This window comes from Oncorhynchus nerka, linkage group LG20 (genome assembly GCF_034236695.1).
Source record: "Oncorhynchus nerka isolate Pitt River linkage group LG20, Oner_Uvic_2.0, whole genome shotgun sequence".
Lineage (NCBI taxonomy): Eukaryota > Metazoa > Chordata > Actinopteri > Salmoniformes > Salmonidae > Oncorhynchus > Oncorhynchus nerka.
The window spans coordinates 75,905,254-75,924,146 of record NC_088415.1 but is presented as its reverse complement, the minus strand read 5'-3'; the positions used below and the strand labels follow the sequence as shown (position 1 = coordinate 75,924,146).

Here is an 18,893-nt window from a genome sequence, read left to right as displayed (position 1 = left end):
ATCAGGGTGAGATAAAGATTCATTTGCGTTCCACTTTAAATCAAATATACAGCTGAAGTCGGAGGTTTACATACACCTTAGCCAAATACTCAGTTTTTCACAATTCCTGACATTTAATCCTAATAGAAATTCCCTGTCTTAGGTCAATTAGGATCACCACTTTATTTTAAGAATGTGAAATGTCAGAATAATAGTAGAGAGAATTAATCATTTCAGCTTTTACTTCTTTCATCACATTCCCAGTGGGTCAGAAGTTTACATATACTCAATTAGTATTTGGTAGCACTGTCTTTAAATTGTTTAACTTGGGTCAAACATTTCAGGTCACCTTCCACAAGCTTCCCACAATAAGTTGGGTGAATTTTGGCCCATTCCTCCTTACAGAGCTGGTGTAACGGAGTCAGGTTTGTAAGGCCTCCTTGCTCGCACACACTTTTTCAGTTCTGGGCACACATTTTCTATAGGATTGAGGTCAGGGCTTTGTGATGGCCACTCCAATGCCTTGACTTTGTTGTCCTTAAGCCATTTTGCCACAACTTTGGAAGTATGCTTGGGGTCATTATCCATTTTGAAGACCCATTTGCAACCAAGCTTTAACTTTAACTGATGTCTTGAGATGTTGCTTCAATATATCCACATAATTTTCCTCCCTAAAGATGCCATCTATTTTGTGAAGTGCACCAGTCCCTCCTGCAGCAAAGCACTCCCACAACATGATCAAATCAAATCAAATTTTATTTGTCACATACACATGGTTAGCAGATGTTAATGCGAGTGTAGCGAAATGCTTGTGCTTCTAGTTCCGACAATGCAGTGATAACCAACAAGTAATCTAACTAACAATTCCAAAACTACTGTCTTATACACAGTGTAAGGGGATAAGGAATATGTACATAAGGATATATGAATGAGTGATGGTACAGAGCAGCATACAGTAGATGGTATCGAGTACAGTATATACATATGAGATGAGTATGTAGACAAGGTAAACAAAGTGGCATAGTTAAAGTGGCTAGTGATAAATGTATTACATAAGGATGCAGTCGATGATGTAGAGTACAGTATATACGTATGCATATGAGATGAATAATGTAGGGTAAGTAACATTATATAAGGTAGCATTGTTTAAAGTGGCTAGTGATATATTTACATAATTTCCCATCAATTCCCATTATTAAAGTGGCTGGAGTTGGGTCAGTGTCAATGACAGTGTGTTGGCAGCAGCCACTCAATGTTAGTGGTGGCTGTTTAACAGTCTGATGGCCTTGAGATAGAAGCTGTTTTTCAGTCTCTCGGTCCCAGCTTTGATGCACCTGTACTGACCTCGCCTTCTGGATGATAGCGGGGTGAACAGGCAGTGGTTCGGGTGGTTGATGTCCTTGATGATCTTTATGGCCTTCCTGTAACATCGGGTGGTGTAGGTGTCCTGGAGGGCAGGTAGTTTGCCCCCGGTGATGCGTTGTGCAGACCTCACTACCCTCTGGAGAGCCTTACGGTTGAGGGCGGAGCAGTTGCCGTACCAGGCGGTGATACAGCCCGCCAGGATGCTCTCGATTGTGCATCTGTAGAAGTTTGTGAGTGCTTTTGGTGACAAGCCGAATTTCTTCAGCCTCCTGAGGTTGAAGAGGCGCTGCTGCGCCTTCTTCACGACGCTGTCAGTGTGAGTGGACCAATTCAGTTTGTCTGTGATGTGTATGCCGAGGAACTTAAAACTTGCTACCCTCTCCACTACTGTTCCATCGATGTGGATAGGGGGGTGTTCCCTCTGCTGTTTCCTGAAGTCCACAATCATCTCCTTAGTTTTGTTGACGTTGAGTGTGAGGTTATTTTCCTGACACCACACTCCGAGGGCCCTCACCTCCTCCCTGTAGGCCGTCTCGTCGTTGTTGGTAATCAAGCCTACCACTGTTGTGTCGTCCGCAAACTTGATGATTGAGTTGGAGGCGTGCGTGGCCACGCAGTCGTGGGTGAACAGGGAGTACAGGAGAGGGCTCAGAACGCACCCTTGTGGGGCCCCCGTGTTGAGGATCAGCGGGGAGGAGATGTTGTTGCCTACCCTCACCACCTGGGGGCGGCCCGTCAGGAAGTCCAGTACCCAGTTGCACAGGGCGGGGTCGAGACCCAGGGTCTCGAGCTTGATGACGAGCTTGGAGGGTACTATGGTGTTGAATGCCGAGCTGTAGTCGATGAACAGCATTGAACAGCATTCTCACATAGGTATTCCTCTTGTCCAGGTGGGTTAGGGCAGTGTGCAGTGTGGTTGAGATTGCAACATGATGCTGCCACCCCCGTGCTTCACGGTTGGGATGGTTTTCTTCGGCTTGCAAGCCTCCCCCTTTTTCCTCCAAACATAACGATCGTCATTATGGCCAAAACAGTTCAATTTTTGTTTCATCAGACCAGAGGATATTTCTCAAAAAAGTGCGATCTTGTATAGTTACAAACCGTAGTCTGACATTTTTATGGTGGTTTTGGAGGAGTGGCGTCTTCCTTGCTGAGCGGCCTATCGGGTTACGTCGACTCGTTTTACTGTGGATATAGATACTTTTGTACCTGTTTCCTCCAGCATCTTCACAAGGTCCTTTGCTGTTGTTCTGGGATTGATATGCACTTTTCGCACCAAAGTACGTTCATCTCTAGGAGAACGAACGTGTCTCCTTACTGAGCGGTATGACGGCTGTGTGGTCCCATGGTGTTTATACTTGTGTATTATTGTTTGTACAGATGAACAGGGTACCTTCAGGCATTTGGCAATTGCACCCAAGGATGAACCAGACTTGTGGAGGTCTACAATTTTCTTTCTGAGGTCTTGGCTGATTTCTTTTGATTTTCCCATGATGTCAAGCAAAGAGGCACTGAGTTTGAAGGTAGGCCTTGAAATACATCCACAGGTACACCTCCAATTGATTCAAATGATGTCAATTAGCATATCAGAAGCTTCTAAAGCCATGACATAATTTTCCAAGCTGTTTAAAGGCACAGTCAATTTAGTGTACAGTGGGGCAAAAAAAATATTTAGTCAGCCACCAATTGTGCAAGTTCTCCCACTTAAAAAGATGAGAGAGGCCTGTAATTTTCCTCATAGGTACACTTCAACTATGACAGACTAAATGAGGAAAAACAATCCAGAAAATCACATTGTAGGATTTTTTATTTATTTATTTGCAAATAATGGTGGAAAATAAGTATTTGGTCACCTACAAACAAGCAAGATTTTTGGCTCTCACAGACCTGTAACTTCTTCTTTAAGAGTCTCCTCTGTCCTCCACTCGTTACCTGTATTAATTACACCTGTTTGAACTTGTTATCAGTATAAAAGACACCTGTCCACAACCTCAAACAGTCACACTCCAAACTCCACTATGGCCAAGACCAAAGAGCTGTCAAAGGACACCAGAAACAAAATTGTAGACCTGCACCAGGCTGGGAAGACTGAATCTGCAATAGGTAAGCAGCTTGTTTTGAAGAAATCAACTGTGGGAGCAATTATTAGGAAATGGAAGACATACAAGACCACTGATAATCTCCCTCGATCTGGGGCTCCACGCAAGATCTCACCCCGTGGGGTCAAAATGATCACAAGAACGGTGAGCAAAAATCCCAGAACCACACGGGGGGACCTAGAGCTGGGACCAAAGTAACAAAGCCTACCATCAGTAACACACTACGCCGCTGGGGACTCAAATCCTGCAGTGCCAGACGTGTCCCACTGCTTAAGCCAGCACATGTCCAGGTCCGTCTGAAGTTTGCTAGAGAGCATTTGGATGATCCAGAAGAAGATTGGGAGAATGTCATATGGTCAGATGAAACCAAAATAGATATTTTTGGTAAAAACTCAACTCGTCGTGTTTGGAGGACAAAGAATGCTGAGTTGCATCCAAAGAACACCATACCTTCTGTGAAGCATGGGGGTGGAAACATCATGCTTTGGGGCTGTTTTTCTGCAAAGGGACCAGGACGACTGATCCGTGTAAAGGAAAGAATGAATGGGGCCATGTATCGTGATATTTTTAGTGAAAACCTCCTTCCATCAGCAAGGGCATTGAAGATTAAACGTGGCTGGGTCTTTCAGCATGACAATGATCCCAAACACACCGCCCGGGCAACGAAGGAGTGGCTTCGTAAGAAGCATTTCAAGGTCCTGGAGTGGCCTAGCCAGTCTCCAGATCTCAACCCCATAGAAAATCTTTGGAGGGAGTTGAAAGTCTGTGTTGCCCAGCAACAGCCCCAAAACATCACTGCTCTAGAGGAGATCTGCATGGAGGAATGGGCCAAAATACCAGCAACAGTGTGTGAAAACCTTGTGAAGACTTACAGAAAACGTTTGACCTCTGTCATTGCCAACAAAGGGTATATAACAAAGTATTGAGATAAACTTTTGTTATTGACCAAATACTTATTTTCCACCATAATTTGCAAATAAATTCAATAAAAATCCTACAATGTGATTTTCTGGATTTTTTTTCTCTCATTTTGTCTGTCATAGTTGAAGTGTACCTATGATGAAAATTACAGGCCTCTCTCATCTTTTTAAGTGGGAGAACTTGCACAATTGGTGGCTGACTAAATACTTTTTTGCTCCAATGTATGTAAACTTCTGACCCACTGGAATTGTGATACATTGAGTTATAATCTGAAATAATCTGAAACAATTGTTGGAAAAATTACTTGTGTCATGCACAAAGTAGATGTCCTAACCGACTTGCCAAAACTATAGTTCGTTAACAAGAAATTTGTGGAGTGGTTGAAAAACGAGTTTTAATGACTTCAACCTAAGTATATGTAAACTTCCGACTGCAACTGTATGCATTCTATATATTTGAGATGTTTTGGGGAGTTTTTTTTCATCCATTTCTTTTATTTCAACAGTTCCACCTAATAAACAGATTGTTGATAATTGCAGTTCTGCTTTGGCTGAAATGCCGATCTAAGTAAGTTTGGAAAATTATTATTAAAAAAACGTTGCCATTTGACAAAAAACTTTCATTCAATACCCATATTATTTGTATAGCTATGTATTGAATGGTAGCCGTTATAAATATAGGCCCATTATACTGTATTTATACTATACTGTTTGTTTTACTAGTATTTTGAGATGCCGCTACACAAAATGTACCAATATATTTCTAGAGACAAAGTACAAAATTACATTATGTAAGGATATTTCGTAAAACATTTGAAGTATTTTGTTGTTATCTATGTGCAAAATGTAAAACAGTTCATTCCTGTGAGTGTTATGTTACTGTTGTACTTTCACAAGTTACATGTTTTTGTGTAGAGGTAGACTCGGTGAGATGATGTTGCAACGAACAATGTACTGAGGAAACTTGCCTTTTGCCGGAACCAAATTAAGAAAGGATAGTGTAAATGAGGCCAGCAGAAGGACAACTTTCCTGCCACTGATTCTGTTGATAGCAGATATTTCGATTAAGGTCTACTTGCAATAACTGTGAAATGTGGTAGTTTTTCCTTGACTGTAAGTTTCTCTGGATAAGACAAACTGCTCAATTACTAAAATGTCAATGTAATGTTAAATCATGTAAATTGTTTAATATAATAATTTCCTGATCAGAGCAGTCGATTGAGGGTTGTGTTACCCCCTGCTGCCACTCTTTGTACCTCCTGTTGTCCCCTTGCTGTTGCCTCACCATCTGGACACTGCCCTCCATAATTGCATCCCAAATGGCACCCTATTCCCTATATAGTGCATTAATTTTAACCAGGACCCATAGGCCTCTGGTCAAAAGTAGTGCACTATATAGGGAATGGGGTGCCATCTGGGCCATACACAGGTACATCTTCCTAGACAGGAAGGGAGTGGTAAAGGTGGAGGAGGGGACAGAAGCCAAGCTATGGTCAGTGTTTTATTTAGGAATTTTGTAACTGTGGTTTGGGAAGCCAATGCCCTCCCCCCAACACAACACAAGCACCGTTACTCACATAAACACACGCACATACACACACTTGAAGGGACCTGCCGGGCAATACTTTGCCCAACTATTTAATCATTTTATGTGCCGTAGCCTAATGTATTCAATATTTCAACATAAGGGTGCTACTGTAATGACTTCGTTCTTTAACATTAGCTGGCTTGGTGTAGGAACAGTATGACCTGACCTGGCATAAATGCCACCATATCCACCATATGGTGGCCATGGGGAGCCAATGACAAAAAGTATCTTTCCACAGAAAAGGGTAGGTAACATATCGGTCCTGGTCAAAAGTAGTGAACTATATAGGAAATAGAGTGCAGTGGTCTAAGACACTGCATCTCAGTGTAAGAGGCATCACTACAGTACCTGGTTCGAATCCAGGCTGCATCACATCCGGCCGTGATTGGGAGTCCCACAGGGCGGCGCACAATTGGCCCAGCGTCGGCTAGACCGTCATTGTAAATAAGAATGACTTGCCTGGTTATATATATATATTTTTAAATAGCCATATGCAATGTTCTCTCAATATTTTCAGCACTGAGCAAATTTCAAGTCTGCTGAGCTCAAATATATATATTTTTACTTAAGAATGTGTTTTATTATTTACTATTATTGTTTTTCTCTGGGTGTACTGATGTGTTTTATGTGTATGCAGGGCTCATTTGAGAAAGAGACCTTGCTCTCAGCATGACTCCCTGTCGAAATAAAGGTTAAATCAATAAAAAATGTATACATTTCAAACCAGAGTTGTTTTCCCGTTTACAACCACTAGATAGCACATCCAGATCAAATTTAAATACTGTAAACTTTGCCTGACTACTCCAACTGAAGTTTGTGCAGTCAGGCAACTCTTGGCCTACATTACAAGTTACAACATGATCTGAAAAAAATACGATCAATGTTAAGTGTTCACTGTGCACATGGGATAGAAGGAAAATATAATGACAATGTTTAGGCTAACTCTTTAAACTTCAAAGAGTAGGTCTAAACACTATTATACTATTTTTAACTCACAGTATTGCTAGTAATATACAGTGTCAAAGGTTAATTCTAAGATTATTATTAGTGTATCCAGTGCATTGTTGTCTAACGTTAAACATGAACAGAATGATTTGCCCTCAGTCTAGCTACAGTAGCAGAGTACAGTAATCTGTGAAGCTCCTCCCACGTGTAGTGTTTTTCCGTAGTGTTCAGTTGGAGGGGACGAGTGCTTGGTCGACATTTTAGCGCTGCATCATCAGGACTGACGTGGGGACTACGTGGCTCGAGCCATCCACTCCTACCATAATTAGTGACGAGTCTGACTACGTAATTTATAACTTTGGTAAGTTATTACACTGTAGCCTACTCGCGGCACAAGCCCAGAAAAAAAGGAGCGACAAGACAGAACGTTCACGGTTTACAATGACGCATGGACAAACTTTCGATTCAGTCGAATCTACTTCCTGCTTGCTAGCCAGCTGAACAACTTCATGCACAGAAACAAATGCAATAGTGTTTGGCTTGCTAGCTGACATGGTATACAGTGACAATTGGCTTGCCAACCAGTGACCGTATATTATTACTTAACTTTTTTTGTAACTCCCTGCTACTAGTTAGCTGCTAGTTACATTATCTAAAGCTAACGTTACCACCCTTAATGCTTTTCGGTGCGAGTCGCAATTTCTATCGAACAGCTGCATAGCTAAACGACGCAACTCCATTCGCGTTCTCTTTTTGAAAAGCTAACGTTAGCCAGCTACTGAAGAAAATACATTGTGGTTGTCAGCAATACCTTTGAATAAATGTACCAAATATATATTCTTTAGGTGCTGAATATGGCTACAGATGTAGCAGAAAGTTTCATATGTAACAACCTCGCTACAGGTACAAACTAACCAGTTTAGAAACAAGACTCCTCCCATTTCAAATTCAGACAGGCGCATGTTTGCTCCATGGGGGGAAAGTTAAGTGAAAATATGAACCAAGGTCCAAGCAATAGCAACTGTCATATTTAACACTACATTGCATTGAATACATTAATTTGATTCACAATCACATCAACCTTTTGGTTGAACTGTGTTCTTGTAATGCTTGACTTGAAGGCCACTTGACTTAAACTTTATGAAGAGCTCTTGGAACTTTGATGGCATATCAGAGGAGGCTGGGGGGAGGAGCTATAGGAGAACAGGGTAATTGTAATGGCGAGAATGGATTCTATGGAACTAATGTGGAAACCAAAAAAAACCTAAATGGTCAACTGTCCCAATAATTATGGATTTTAAAATAACCTTAAACTTTAAAAAACCAAGCTAGGTAGACTATAATTGTACTTTGCCTAATTTCCTGACATTTCCAGTCCGATGACCATGGACACAGAGGTTGCGTCGTCAAAGCAGGAGGGACGTTTTGATGACTCTCTGTCTGATGAGGATCCAAGTCAGAGTAAATCCAACTCACCCACTGCAGTGATCACTCAGGTAGATACTTTGTGAAGTGTGTGTTGTGGCCAATGTCACTCATCATCACTCTCATAATTCAGATGTGTATCGGGGTCTAAATAGCCTGGTCCCAGATCTGTTTATGTTTTTGCCTACTCCCATTACTCATTGTCAAGCCAAATATGACAATAAATGACCAGGCGTTTGCATTTCCTCAAATATTTCTCAAATATTGTTTAAATTGCTTGTAAAATAATTGAACATCTCTCGTCTTCCTCTAGGTTTCAGGAACAGGAGACTCCGCTGGCATGACAGTGGTGCAGTTACCTAGTGGGCAGACACTTCATGTTCAGGGTGTCATCCAGGCTCCTCAGGCCTCTGTCATCCAGTCACCACAGATGCAGAATGTACAGGTAGCTCCTTCCCTATTCCTATATAGTGCATTGCTTTTGACCAGTGCTCTATATAGGGAATATGTGCCATTTGGGATACAGACTCTTGTCACTATAGTCTTCTTGGCTAAATTCAGTCAAATCTGCATTGTGTTATTTTACAGAGTAGTTATTTTTCCCCATAGAAAAACCAAAGAATGGTTTTGCGTACTTGTAGCTATAGTTTCTTAGCCTGAGTGCCAGTCTGTTTGTCCCATCATGCAAAATTCCTGTCAAACATGCTTGGCAATGACACCATTGAAGTTAGCAAAAGCACAAAGTTTAACCTTCATGTGCACAGAATGTTGTATTGTGTCTGACTGTCTCTAAGACAACACACTGTCTGCTTTCATTAGACAAATCAGCACGTGATGTCACCCTAGTTGTCCTTTATTCTCTAAATTACAGAGAATCTGTCCCAAATGGCATTCTATTCCCTATATAGTGTACTACTTTTGACCAGAGCCCTGTGGGGGAATAGTGTGTCATTTCGGAAACACCCTGAGATTTCTACTATTGTCCAAATTTGTTTTCAGCACTGGGAATGACTTTTATTTTTCAGTATTCAGTAAGGTATTTTAAATGGAGGGAGGTGACCGTACACAGGGATCATATCTATGCATTACTTTCAGACTTCATAGTGTTTTTCTTTGCTCCAGATAACCTCCATAGCTGGGCTTGAAGATGGGGAGTCAACAGACACACAGAAAAGAAGAGAGATTCTCTCAAGACGCCCATCTTATCGGTTGGTAGACATAAAAACGTTGCAAGTATGAAACAAACAAAAAGTAGTGCACTATAAAGGGAGCAAGATGTAATTTGATAAACAAGCAATGACATTTCAAAGCAATCGAAGCAGAGTAGTTTATTACGTGCTTTCCTCTTTCTTTCAGAAAAATCCTCAATGAGCTATCATCAGATTCCTCCTCAATTCCGAGAATCGAGGAAGAGAAACCCGAAGATGAGGTTCCATCCTCCAGTGTGCCTGCAGTTCAAGTGCCAACTTCAATCTATCAGACCAGCAGTGGCCAATACAGTGAGTTGCATTAGGCTCTTGTCAAAATTAGTGCACCATACAGGGAATAGGTTGTCATAGTTAGGACGCAACTATGGTCAACATGTTGACGTGCACTCACTATTGTGACATTAGGGGTTCTCCCCAAATAATGTAAGAGCTGGTGATGCACGGGTTGACTCATAACCGCAGTTATATCTGAGGGGTTGGCGGGTTTAGGGTTATTAAATATTGTGTGGTTGAATAAAGTGAAAACTATACCTTAAAAAATACATAAATGTATCATTTGTGTGCAAATTATATCTATAGGTTAAATTTAGGGTTTTCTTAAATTATTTTAGGCCATCTGGTATTAGTGCGTAAGCCAAACCTTTAGGGCCAAACTGAACATGTACCAAATAGGCTACATGCCTATCACCAAATGCTTTTAGGAACGGGCAGAAAACGTTACCGTTGCAGAAAATGTTAACGCCGATCCACAGATGCAAATAAGGACAATATTGACATTTAATTAAATAAGAGAAAAGCAGCAAAATGAAGAGTTGAAAATTAAGAGAAGGGAGGACCAGAAAAGTAATGTTTGGGAAAGATGAGGTGAAGTGGTAAAAGAGGATGATATAGCAGACTATGTTATGTGTGATGATTGTGAGGCACTATACAAATTAGACAGTCACAAGACAGGACTTCAAATAGGCCTATAGTACATCAAGGTAACTGTAACCTACTGTTTAGATGGGTTGAATGGAAACTGAAATCTGGACACTGACTGTAGGTCTATAACCTCTCACATAGCCTTTATAATAATTCCTGCAGAATTAAGCATTTCTTGCAGTAAAATTATAAACCAACTGGAGGCTAAATGTTGACTTGGAAACAGGAGTGAAAAAATAGGATTTCTTCCTTTCAGCATCTTGAGAAAATGCTAATGCATGTATCTAGTTATAGACAAGACACCTCACAAGTCCTCAACTGGCAGCTTCATTAAATAGTACCTGCAAACACCAGTCTCAATGTCAACAGGGAAGAGGCAACTCCGGGATGCTGGCCTTCTAGGCAGAGTTGCAAGGAAAAAGCCATATCTCAGACTGGCCAATAAAAAGAAAAGATTAAGATGGGCAAAAGAACACAGGCCAGCATCCCGGAGTTGCCTCTTCACTGTTGACGTTGAGACTGGTGTTTTGCGGGTACTATTTAAGGAAGCTGCCCGTTGAGGACTTGTGAGGCGTCTGTTTCTCAAACTGGACACTCTAATGTACTTGTCCTCTAGCTCAGTTGTGCCCCGGGGCCTCCCACTCCTCTTTCTATTCTGGTTAGAGCCAGTTTGCGTTGTTCTGTGAAGGGAGTAGTACACAGCGTTGTACGAAATCTTTAGTTTCTTGGCAATTTCTCGCATGGAATAGCCTTCATTTCTCAGACCAAGTATAGACTGACGAGTTTCAGAAGAAAGTTATTTGTTTCTGGACATTTTGAGCCTATAATCGAACCCACAAATGCTGAAGCTCCAGATACTCAACTAGTCTAAAGAAGGCTGGTTTTATTGCTTCTTTAATTAGAACATCAGTTTTCAGCTGTGCTAACATAATTGCAAAAGGTTTTCTAATGATCAATTAGCCTTTTAAAATGATAAACTTGGATTAGCTAACACAACATGCCATTGGAACACAGGAGTGATGGTTGCTGATAATGGGCCTCTGTACGCCTATGTAGATATTCCATAAAATACAGCTGTTTCCAGCTACAATAGTCATTTACAACATTAACAATGTCTACACTGTATTTCTGATCAATTTGATGTTATTTTAATGGACAAAACATGTGCTTTTCTTTCAAAAACAAGGACATTTCTAAGTGACCCCAAACTTTTGAACGGTAGTGTATATACACTACGTGATGCTCGTCAAACATCTCATTCCAAAATCATGGGCATTAATATGGAGTTGGTCTCCCCTTTTGCTGCTATAACAGCCTCCACTCTTCTGGGAAGGCTTTCCACTACATGTTGGAACATTGCTGCGGGGCCTTGCTTCCATTCAGCCACAAGAACATTAGTGAGGTGGAGCACTGATGATGGACGATTATGCCTGGCTCGCTGTCGGCATTCCAATTCATCCCAAAGGTGTGGAGGTCAGGGCTCTGTGCAGGCCAGTCATGTTGTTCCACACCGAACTCGACAAACCATTTCTCTATGGACTTCACTCTGTGCATGAGGGCATTGTCATGCTGAAACGGGAAGGGGCTTTCCCCAAACTGTTGCCACAAAGTTGGAAGCACAAAATTGTCTAGAATGTCATTGTATGCTGTAGCGTTAATATTTCCCTTCACTGGAACTAAGTGGCCTAGCCCAAACCATAAACAGCCCCAGACCATTATTCCTCATCCACCAAACTTTACAGTTGTCACTATGCATTCAGGCAGGTAGTGTTCTCCTGGCATCTGCCAAACTCAGATTTGTCTGTCGGACTGCCAGTTGGTGAAGCATGATTCATCACTCAAACAGAGAATGTGTTTCCACTGCTCCAGAGTCCAGTGGTGAGCTTTACACCACTCCAGCCGACGCTTGGCATTGCGCATAGTGATCTTAGGCTTGTGTGCGGCTGCTCGGCCATGGAAACACATTTCATGAAGCTCCCAACGAACAGTTCTTGTGCTGACGTTGGAACTCGGAGTGTTGCAACCGAGAACAGACGATTTTTCAGCACTAGCCGATCCCGTTCTTAGAGAAACAGGTGTGGCTGAAATAGCCAAATCCACTCATTTGAAGGGTTGTCCACATACATTTGAGTCCAAAGCGGGACACTGGCCCTTTTCGGGGCCTCCCCCGTGCCGTACTCCACAGCACCAACTTCTGAAATGATCCTGGGGAGAACCCCGACATTCATTTCTATATCCAGTTTGTGTTATTGTGTAAGAGGTCTTAAACGGAAGATTCATTGTGGAGGCCAAATTCTCCAGGTTATAGTTGTGCATCAATAAGCCAGTGACCTTCCATAAAGTACAGTACAGTTCCTTTATTTTAAGAAAAACATCTAATCTAATGGACCAAAACATCTTGATTAGAAGCAGCTGATAATCAGCTATTTGTAGCAGTGGTCAGAAATGCACACTCCATTTTAGCTCTGCACATTTACTATCTATATTTTGGTCAGATAAGTTTTAATAAGATTCACACAAACATTCACAATATACCTCTGAGTAACCCATCACTTCTAAAAATGTGTGTCCCTCCTCAGTTGCCATCACCCAGGGGGGAGCCATCCAGATAACCAGCCCAGGCAGTGAGGGTCTGCAGGGCATACAGACTCTGGCCATGTCCAACTCTGGTACGCCCCAGATCCTGCAGTATGCAACCCAGGCAGGGGACTCAGGACAGCAGTTCTTTTCTGTACAAGGTGGCCAGGTGGTGATACAAGGTAGGAACAACTGTACCTAAAAGAACTCCATTTTGACTCTGGTCAAAAGTAGTGCACTATGTAGGGAAAAGTGTGATTCTTCAACTTATAGGTTTGCATTAATTTGGTAAATGAACAAAAGGAAGCTCTTGAGATGGCTGGAGCTTGACTAGTTTGTCTCTAAAAAGTGTCAAGTTTGGCTGGTTGACCCCGTAATGTTACTATGGAACCAGTGTTATGATTTAACAGTAGAATAGATTCAAATGATGTTAGTTGGAGTAATGTCCACCAGAGTAATATACGCTTTTTCCCCCTGGGGGGTTTTAGTAAATGTCAGTATTTTTATCAATCCAACAACTGGAACATTTCCCACTTTTTATTACTTTAAAACCTTTCTGGCTACTTCTTTATTAGGCTGAACTTATTTACCTTATTTTTCAGAGAAATTAATGAAAAGCTTAATAATCATATATTAATAACAAGTACTAAAAGTGAATCCCCTGGGAGTGCTTCAATCAGGGTGCTCACATTAGTACGGCTGCTGTCACTTGGGCACAATATCCTAATGTTTGTTCTACATCGCCTAGTTGCGTCATAGGGTCTAAAAATAACCAGCTAACCCTCCCTCCCCTATCTTGCTGCATTGTGTTGCTCCACTTTAGCATTTGATCCAGGAGCAGAGCAGGGGAGGGGCCTAGAGGCAGAGTGTCTTATTGACTTCAGCAGGTCCAGTGATGTCATTGTGACGTCAGTGTCCTTAATTGTAATTTTGTGCGAAGTTGATGGGTGTCCACTCCATGTAGAGAGCAGGCAGGGAGAGAGAAAGACACACAGTCAGCTAGATAAAAAGAGAGAAAGTGTGTAATACTGTGGATCCCAGATTGTTAGAGAGTAGAAGATATGGCTGTTACTGGAGATGAGACTGAATCAGGTATGTAACTATCTGTCTGTTTTCCTTTCTCAGTATTTCTCAGTTTTATTTTTATAGCAAGTTAAATGTATCATGCTGGTAGTGATAAACAATGTATACCTGCATTGTTGTTCAATTCAGCGATGTACTTGCATTGTTTCTGTATTTAGAGGGCTAAATGTTTTTTTTGTGATTACTTTAAAGTTTGGATTGTTAAGTGTCTTTACAGAACTTTTAAAATGTATTCAAAAGTGTGTGTGTAGTCTACCATAGTTATTAAGTCATAGCAGTTGGCTCAGTTGGAAGCCTCAACTGTGTTTCAGAGTATTAGCAAACTGTCGTGCACTGACTAACTAATTCAGGTTAATAGATATCTACTACAGAGGCATCCTGCCCACAGTTCTCTCTCTGAGACTTGAAAACATTACAAGAGTACTGTATAATTACCATTCAACATTCCTATAGTGAAAAGCTAGACATTATGTTGACCGAACATGGCAGTAAGTGTTTAGTTAGCTTGCTCAACCCAGTTCCTGTCTGTCTGCTTGCCCCCTAAAACACTCAAACAGAACGCTTCTCTGGAGCAGCCAGGGAGAGGGGGGGAGGGGTGGCGTTGACGTCACTCCGGTTTCCTGGAACCAGATGGGGCCAGGGAAATGAGAATGCTAACTGTCGAGTGAGACTCACATTGACGTCAGCTGGGAGTCATACTGTGATTCCAGACAGAACAGAGCCCTCTGTGGGAGCAGTGAAAGAGCAGTGATCACAGCTTCAGCGCTACCAGCTTAGTCATCCACTTCGATAACGACAGGAGAGAGAAGAATTCAGCCTCGTTTATCCCTTTAGATCTGCAAGCTGTTACTTGCTCACTCTTGCGTTAAAACACGAGTGCAGTGGTGGCATTTGGGCTATTATAAATTCATCAATGGAAAAAATAGTCAAATGTTTTGTTGTGAAAATATAGTTGTTTTGAATAAGTGTTTATTCTTGTCATATAAGGATGATAGTTTTCTCCTGTATTTACTTTGGAGTATCAGGAAATGTCAGAGAGACATTTATCAACATACTAGTGGTCAGATCAGAACCACATTCCTACACCAAGGAGCACATTGGAAATACTTTCATGTGTTCTCTTCTGTTTTTTTTATACATCTATTGTGTTCTTCTAGTTTTTTATTGACCGATAGTAGTCAGAAATGTAGATTGGGAGATGGATAAGAGGGATACAGTACGGAAAGTGAGTGGGGGAATGGAGGATCACACCGCTGCATGGGACTGATTTGTACTTTGACATTTTTTTCAAAGTACAAGATTTGTTTGACCCAAAAATTAATGAATCAGTAGTGAATCATCAACAAATAATGTAGGCTGAAACGTAGGCTACAGCCAGTGCTACTGTCTTTTCTCTTTCACTTGGATGGCAGTTATCTACCCAGCAACCAGAAAAGACGATTATCTTAACATAGTCTGACAAAGACATGTCAAGGAGGTAGTTGTAGTACCCCCCCCCCCCCGGACAGTATACCACAACATTCTATAGAAAGTACTACACATCATCAAGGGATAGTTTAGTGTGTAGTATAGTATTCTACAGTATACAACAGAATTCATTAGTAAGTACTGTAGTATTCTATAGTAAACTAGTATTTGTTCATGTGAGTACTCAAACCCCACAAAGTTAGATCTGTGCTTGGGCCTACTCTCCCTAATTTGGCACCTGTGCTGCAATCTTAAATCTGTCTGTAGAAAAATAACATTTAAATGAGGTTTGGTTTGCTTAATTCACGGTCCGTTGGAATCTGGTCTTGTCTGGTTGTTTTAACAGAAAAAACATTAAACAAGTGGTCAGTTGTTGTTAGTTGTTGTGAAATGGACCCATCTACATGATTTGTGTTCAGCGTTTATGTCTAATTTATGGTCGCTTATCCTCTAAGTAGATAGAAGATGAGAAATCTGTGTGATTGAAGGACTCAAGTAAAAAAATACAGCACTTAGTTTTTGCCCCAGTGAGCTAAATATAGGTAAATGGTCAATGCAAGCGAGAATTTGTTCTCCAGTGACCACCTTGCTTGAATAAATGACGTAATCACTTCCAATTCTGATGTCCTGTCTGTCTGTGCAAGTGATAAACTTGGTTAAAAGAAGTACTATTAAAATGAACCCTGGTGTTCTGTCTGTGTCCCCTAGCTGCCACTGGAGATATGCCAGCATACCAGCTCCGTTCGCCCACCTCGTCGGGCCTGCCCCAGGGTCTGGTGATGGCTGCGTCCCCAGGCTCCCTGTCCATGCACAATCCCCCGGTGCACACTGAGGAGGTAACACGCAAAAGGGAGGTCCGCCTCATGAAGAACAGGTGAGACAGACACAGGGTTGCGTCCCAAATTGGCATCCTCTTCCCTTTATGGTGCACTACTTTTTCCCAGAAGCCCTGATCAAAAGTAGTGAACTAAATAGGGAGTCGGGTGCCTTTTGGGACACATACTAGTTTTACTCTGTTACTCTGTTGCTCTGAATTTGGTCAAAAGGGGAACAGATTTCTAAATCATTCATGGTCCTCATTCTCAGTTTCCTGTAGATTTTAAAGCACCCCTTTGATAATTGATGATCTATAAAGGTTGACTGGATGTTATGGGAAGTCTAAAGTGTTTTTGATTGGTGCTTAGAGCTGGGATTTCTCCCACTGTCTCTTTTACTCTGTCTTCTCTAGGGAGGCTGCAAGGGAGTGCCGCAAGAAAAAGAAAGAGTATGTCAAGTGTCTGGAGAACCGTGTGGCCGTGCTGGAAAACCAAAACAAGACCCTCATTGAGGAACTCAAAGCGCTAAAGGACATTTACTGCCACAAGAATGAGTAGCTGAGTAGCTGCTCTCAGCCTTGTGCCAGGAGAGAGAGAGATCCTACTGAGAATGCACAGAGTGGAGTTTACAGATTGACTGCTGTAAAAAAAAAGACTCTGGGACGAAAACTACTTTCACTGTCTTTGTTTCTCGTTTACTCCGCTTGTTTGGGCCCAGTCAATTTGATGCTGCACCGGAGGTTGTTAGGTGGCCGTAGGCTTGTGCTCTCCGGGCTGAAGTCAAGTCCTGCTCCGGACAGGACCCCTGTCTGTCCTTGTGCTTGTATGTGAATACACAAGTGACGCCCAGCCGCGTTTGCTTCTGCTGTTTGCAGGGAGGCAGCCAATGAGATGCTAGCCTGCAGAGGAAGAGGAAGTAGATATGCTTCCTGAAGGCACACCGCTCACCACCACTGGCTCACCGCATTTGAGAAGCAGAAGCTGCGAAAGAGCCTCACTATCAGCCAGCAAGTTCATATTAAGTGCACGCAGACTCGGCAAGCCAACCTACCACAGCCGGACTCTGTTTGTGCCGTCATGCCAACTCCTTGTTACTTTTTTATCACATTTGGCTTGACAATGAAAGCATTTGAGTTGGCAAGAGTACAACCAGATCTGGGACCAGGCTAAACCTATATATCTTTACTTGTCACTGATAGCTACAGTTGTTCTCCTTATATTACTGTACTTCTCTGCTCACCTTGGCTGTTGTCAACATACCTTTGTTAAATCAGATGGACCTCTTCTTTCAGGACAGTGTGATGAGTAAATACACTTTCCGAAATTATTAGAGTTTTGAAATTCCATATTTGTCCTTTTGACTGTCAATCGGGGTTGTCTAATGACTGTTACCTGAATCAATGTGTAAAACCCAGTGTCGAGGATGTGAGTATACGCCTTTCACTTGGTCTCTTTTCAAACAACACAGTTCAATTTAAAATGTCAAATTAACATGGCGTGGCCTTCGGATGAGTGTATATAAAATAATTATATATTTCTAGCCATTGGAGGAATCTTATCTCACCAAGACCATCTTGAAATGACTACTGCTTTACCACACAAAATTGCTACATTTGATGTTCACTGAATCTCTCACCAGTCGTTGTCCCCTTTGTCTGTCTGTGTCTCGGAACAGTACTGTGCTGTGCCAGTGTACAGTACAAAAGAAGCACTGAAAGTGCTGATAAGCTGACGTTTGGGTATTTTGATACTCGTTATAAACGTTTTATGTGAATTAGTTGATCATAACAGATAATATATGGCCCACTATTTTCTTTATAGTGCACTACATTTGACCTGAGTTCTATGGGCCCAGGTCAAAATTAGTGCACTAAATAGGTAATAGTGTGCCAGTTGGCATGTAAAAAATAGAGTTCATGACTGCTCTGTTTGAAAGGTATGTCCATGAGATCACAGACCTGACTATGATGATGATGATGATGTAGCTTTGTTTTCTTTTCTCACACCAGTTCTGCTTGCAGTGATTTTGCAACCTCCCGCTTGCTTTGAATTTCCTGATAACCTTTCTATTTACAGGTATATGTCCTTTGTATGTTTTTTGTCAGGCCAGTGGTTATATAATTCAGGTGAGATGTAAAATACATTTGATCTCAGTAAATGTTTTGGATAGAATTAAAAAGTATGTCAAACAGGTTAGCTCTTAAAACCAGATGTTCACCTCATGTGTATTGATCCCTCTTATGTTTGAAGATTGTCAAAATATACTATTTCTAATAAAATGTCCATACCACAGTATGAATTACACTGAAATTATTTGTTAGATTAAACCTCATTCAGAAAACTACACACTATATGGACTGAAGTCTGTACCACACAATGCCTTTGGGCTCACCTCTGAAATAACAAGCACAAGGATGAACAAATACTAACCAAAATCATTTCTCTTCACCTCAGATACCTTTAACTCTGACATCACAACATTTCAAGTGTTACACCAGACA

The 18,893-nt window shown here is 41.6% G+C and overlaps 1 protein-coding gene across 1 annotated transcript; it reads left to right on the top strand.

Annotated features, from left to right (window-relative positions):
- Window positions 1-7,114: 7,114 nt before the first annotated feature.
- LOC115103144 (cAMP-responsive element modulator-like) lies at window positions 7,115-18,684 on the top strand. The gene is made up of 8 exons (XM_029623845.2): window positions 7,115-7,257; window positions 8,272-8,392; window positions 8,635-8,766; window positions 9,444-9,529; window positions 9,678-9,820; window positions 13,030-13,209; window positions 16,286-16,451; window positions 16,806-18,684. The coding sequence occupies exons 2-8, from the start codon at window positions 8,276-8,278 to the stop codon at window positions 16,948-16,950; spliced, it is 969 nt and encodes a 322-aa protein (XP_029479705.1). The 5' UTR covers window positions 7,115-7,257; window positions 8,272-8,275; the 3' UTR covers window positions 16,951-18,684.
- The last annotated feature ends 209 nt before the right edge of the window (window positions 18,685-18,893 follow it).

What these genes read in the sequence shown, in the direction of transcription:
- LOC115103144 (XM_029623845.2), top strand. Translation starts at nt 8,276, where the DNA reads ATGACCATGGACACAGAGGTTGCGTCGTCAAAGCAGGAGGGACGTTTT. An exon ending in CCACTGCAGTGATCACTCAG is followed by an intron (nt 8,393 to 8,634) that starts GTAGATACTTTG and finishes GTCTTCCTCTAG; the next exon opens with GTTTCAGGAACAGGAGACTC. An exon ending in TCAAGACGCCCATCTTATCG is followed by an intron (nt 9,530 to 9,677) that starts GTTGGTAGACAT and finishes TCTTTCTTTCAG; the next exon opens with AAAAATCCTCAATGAGCTAT.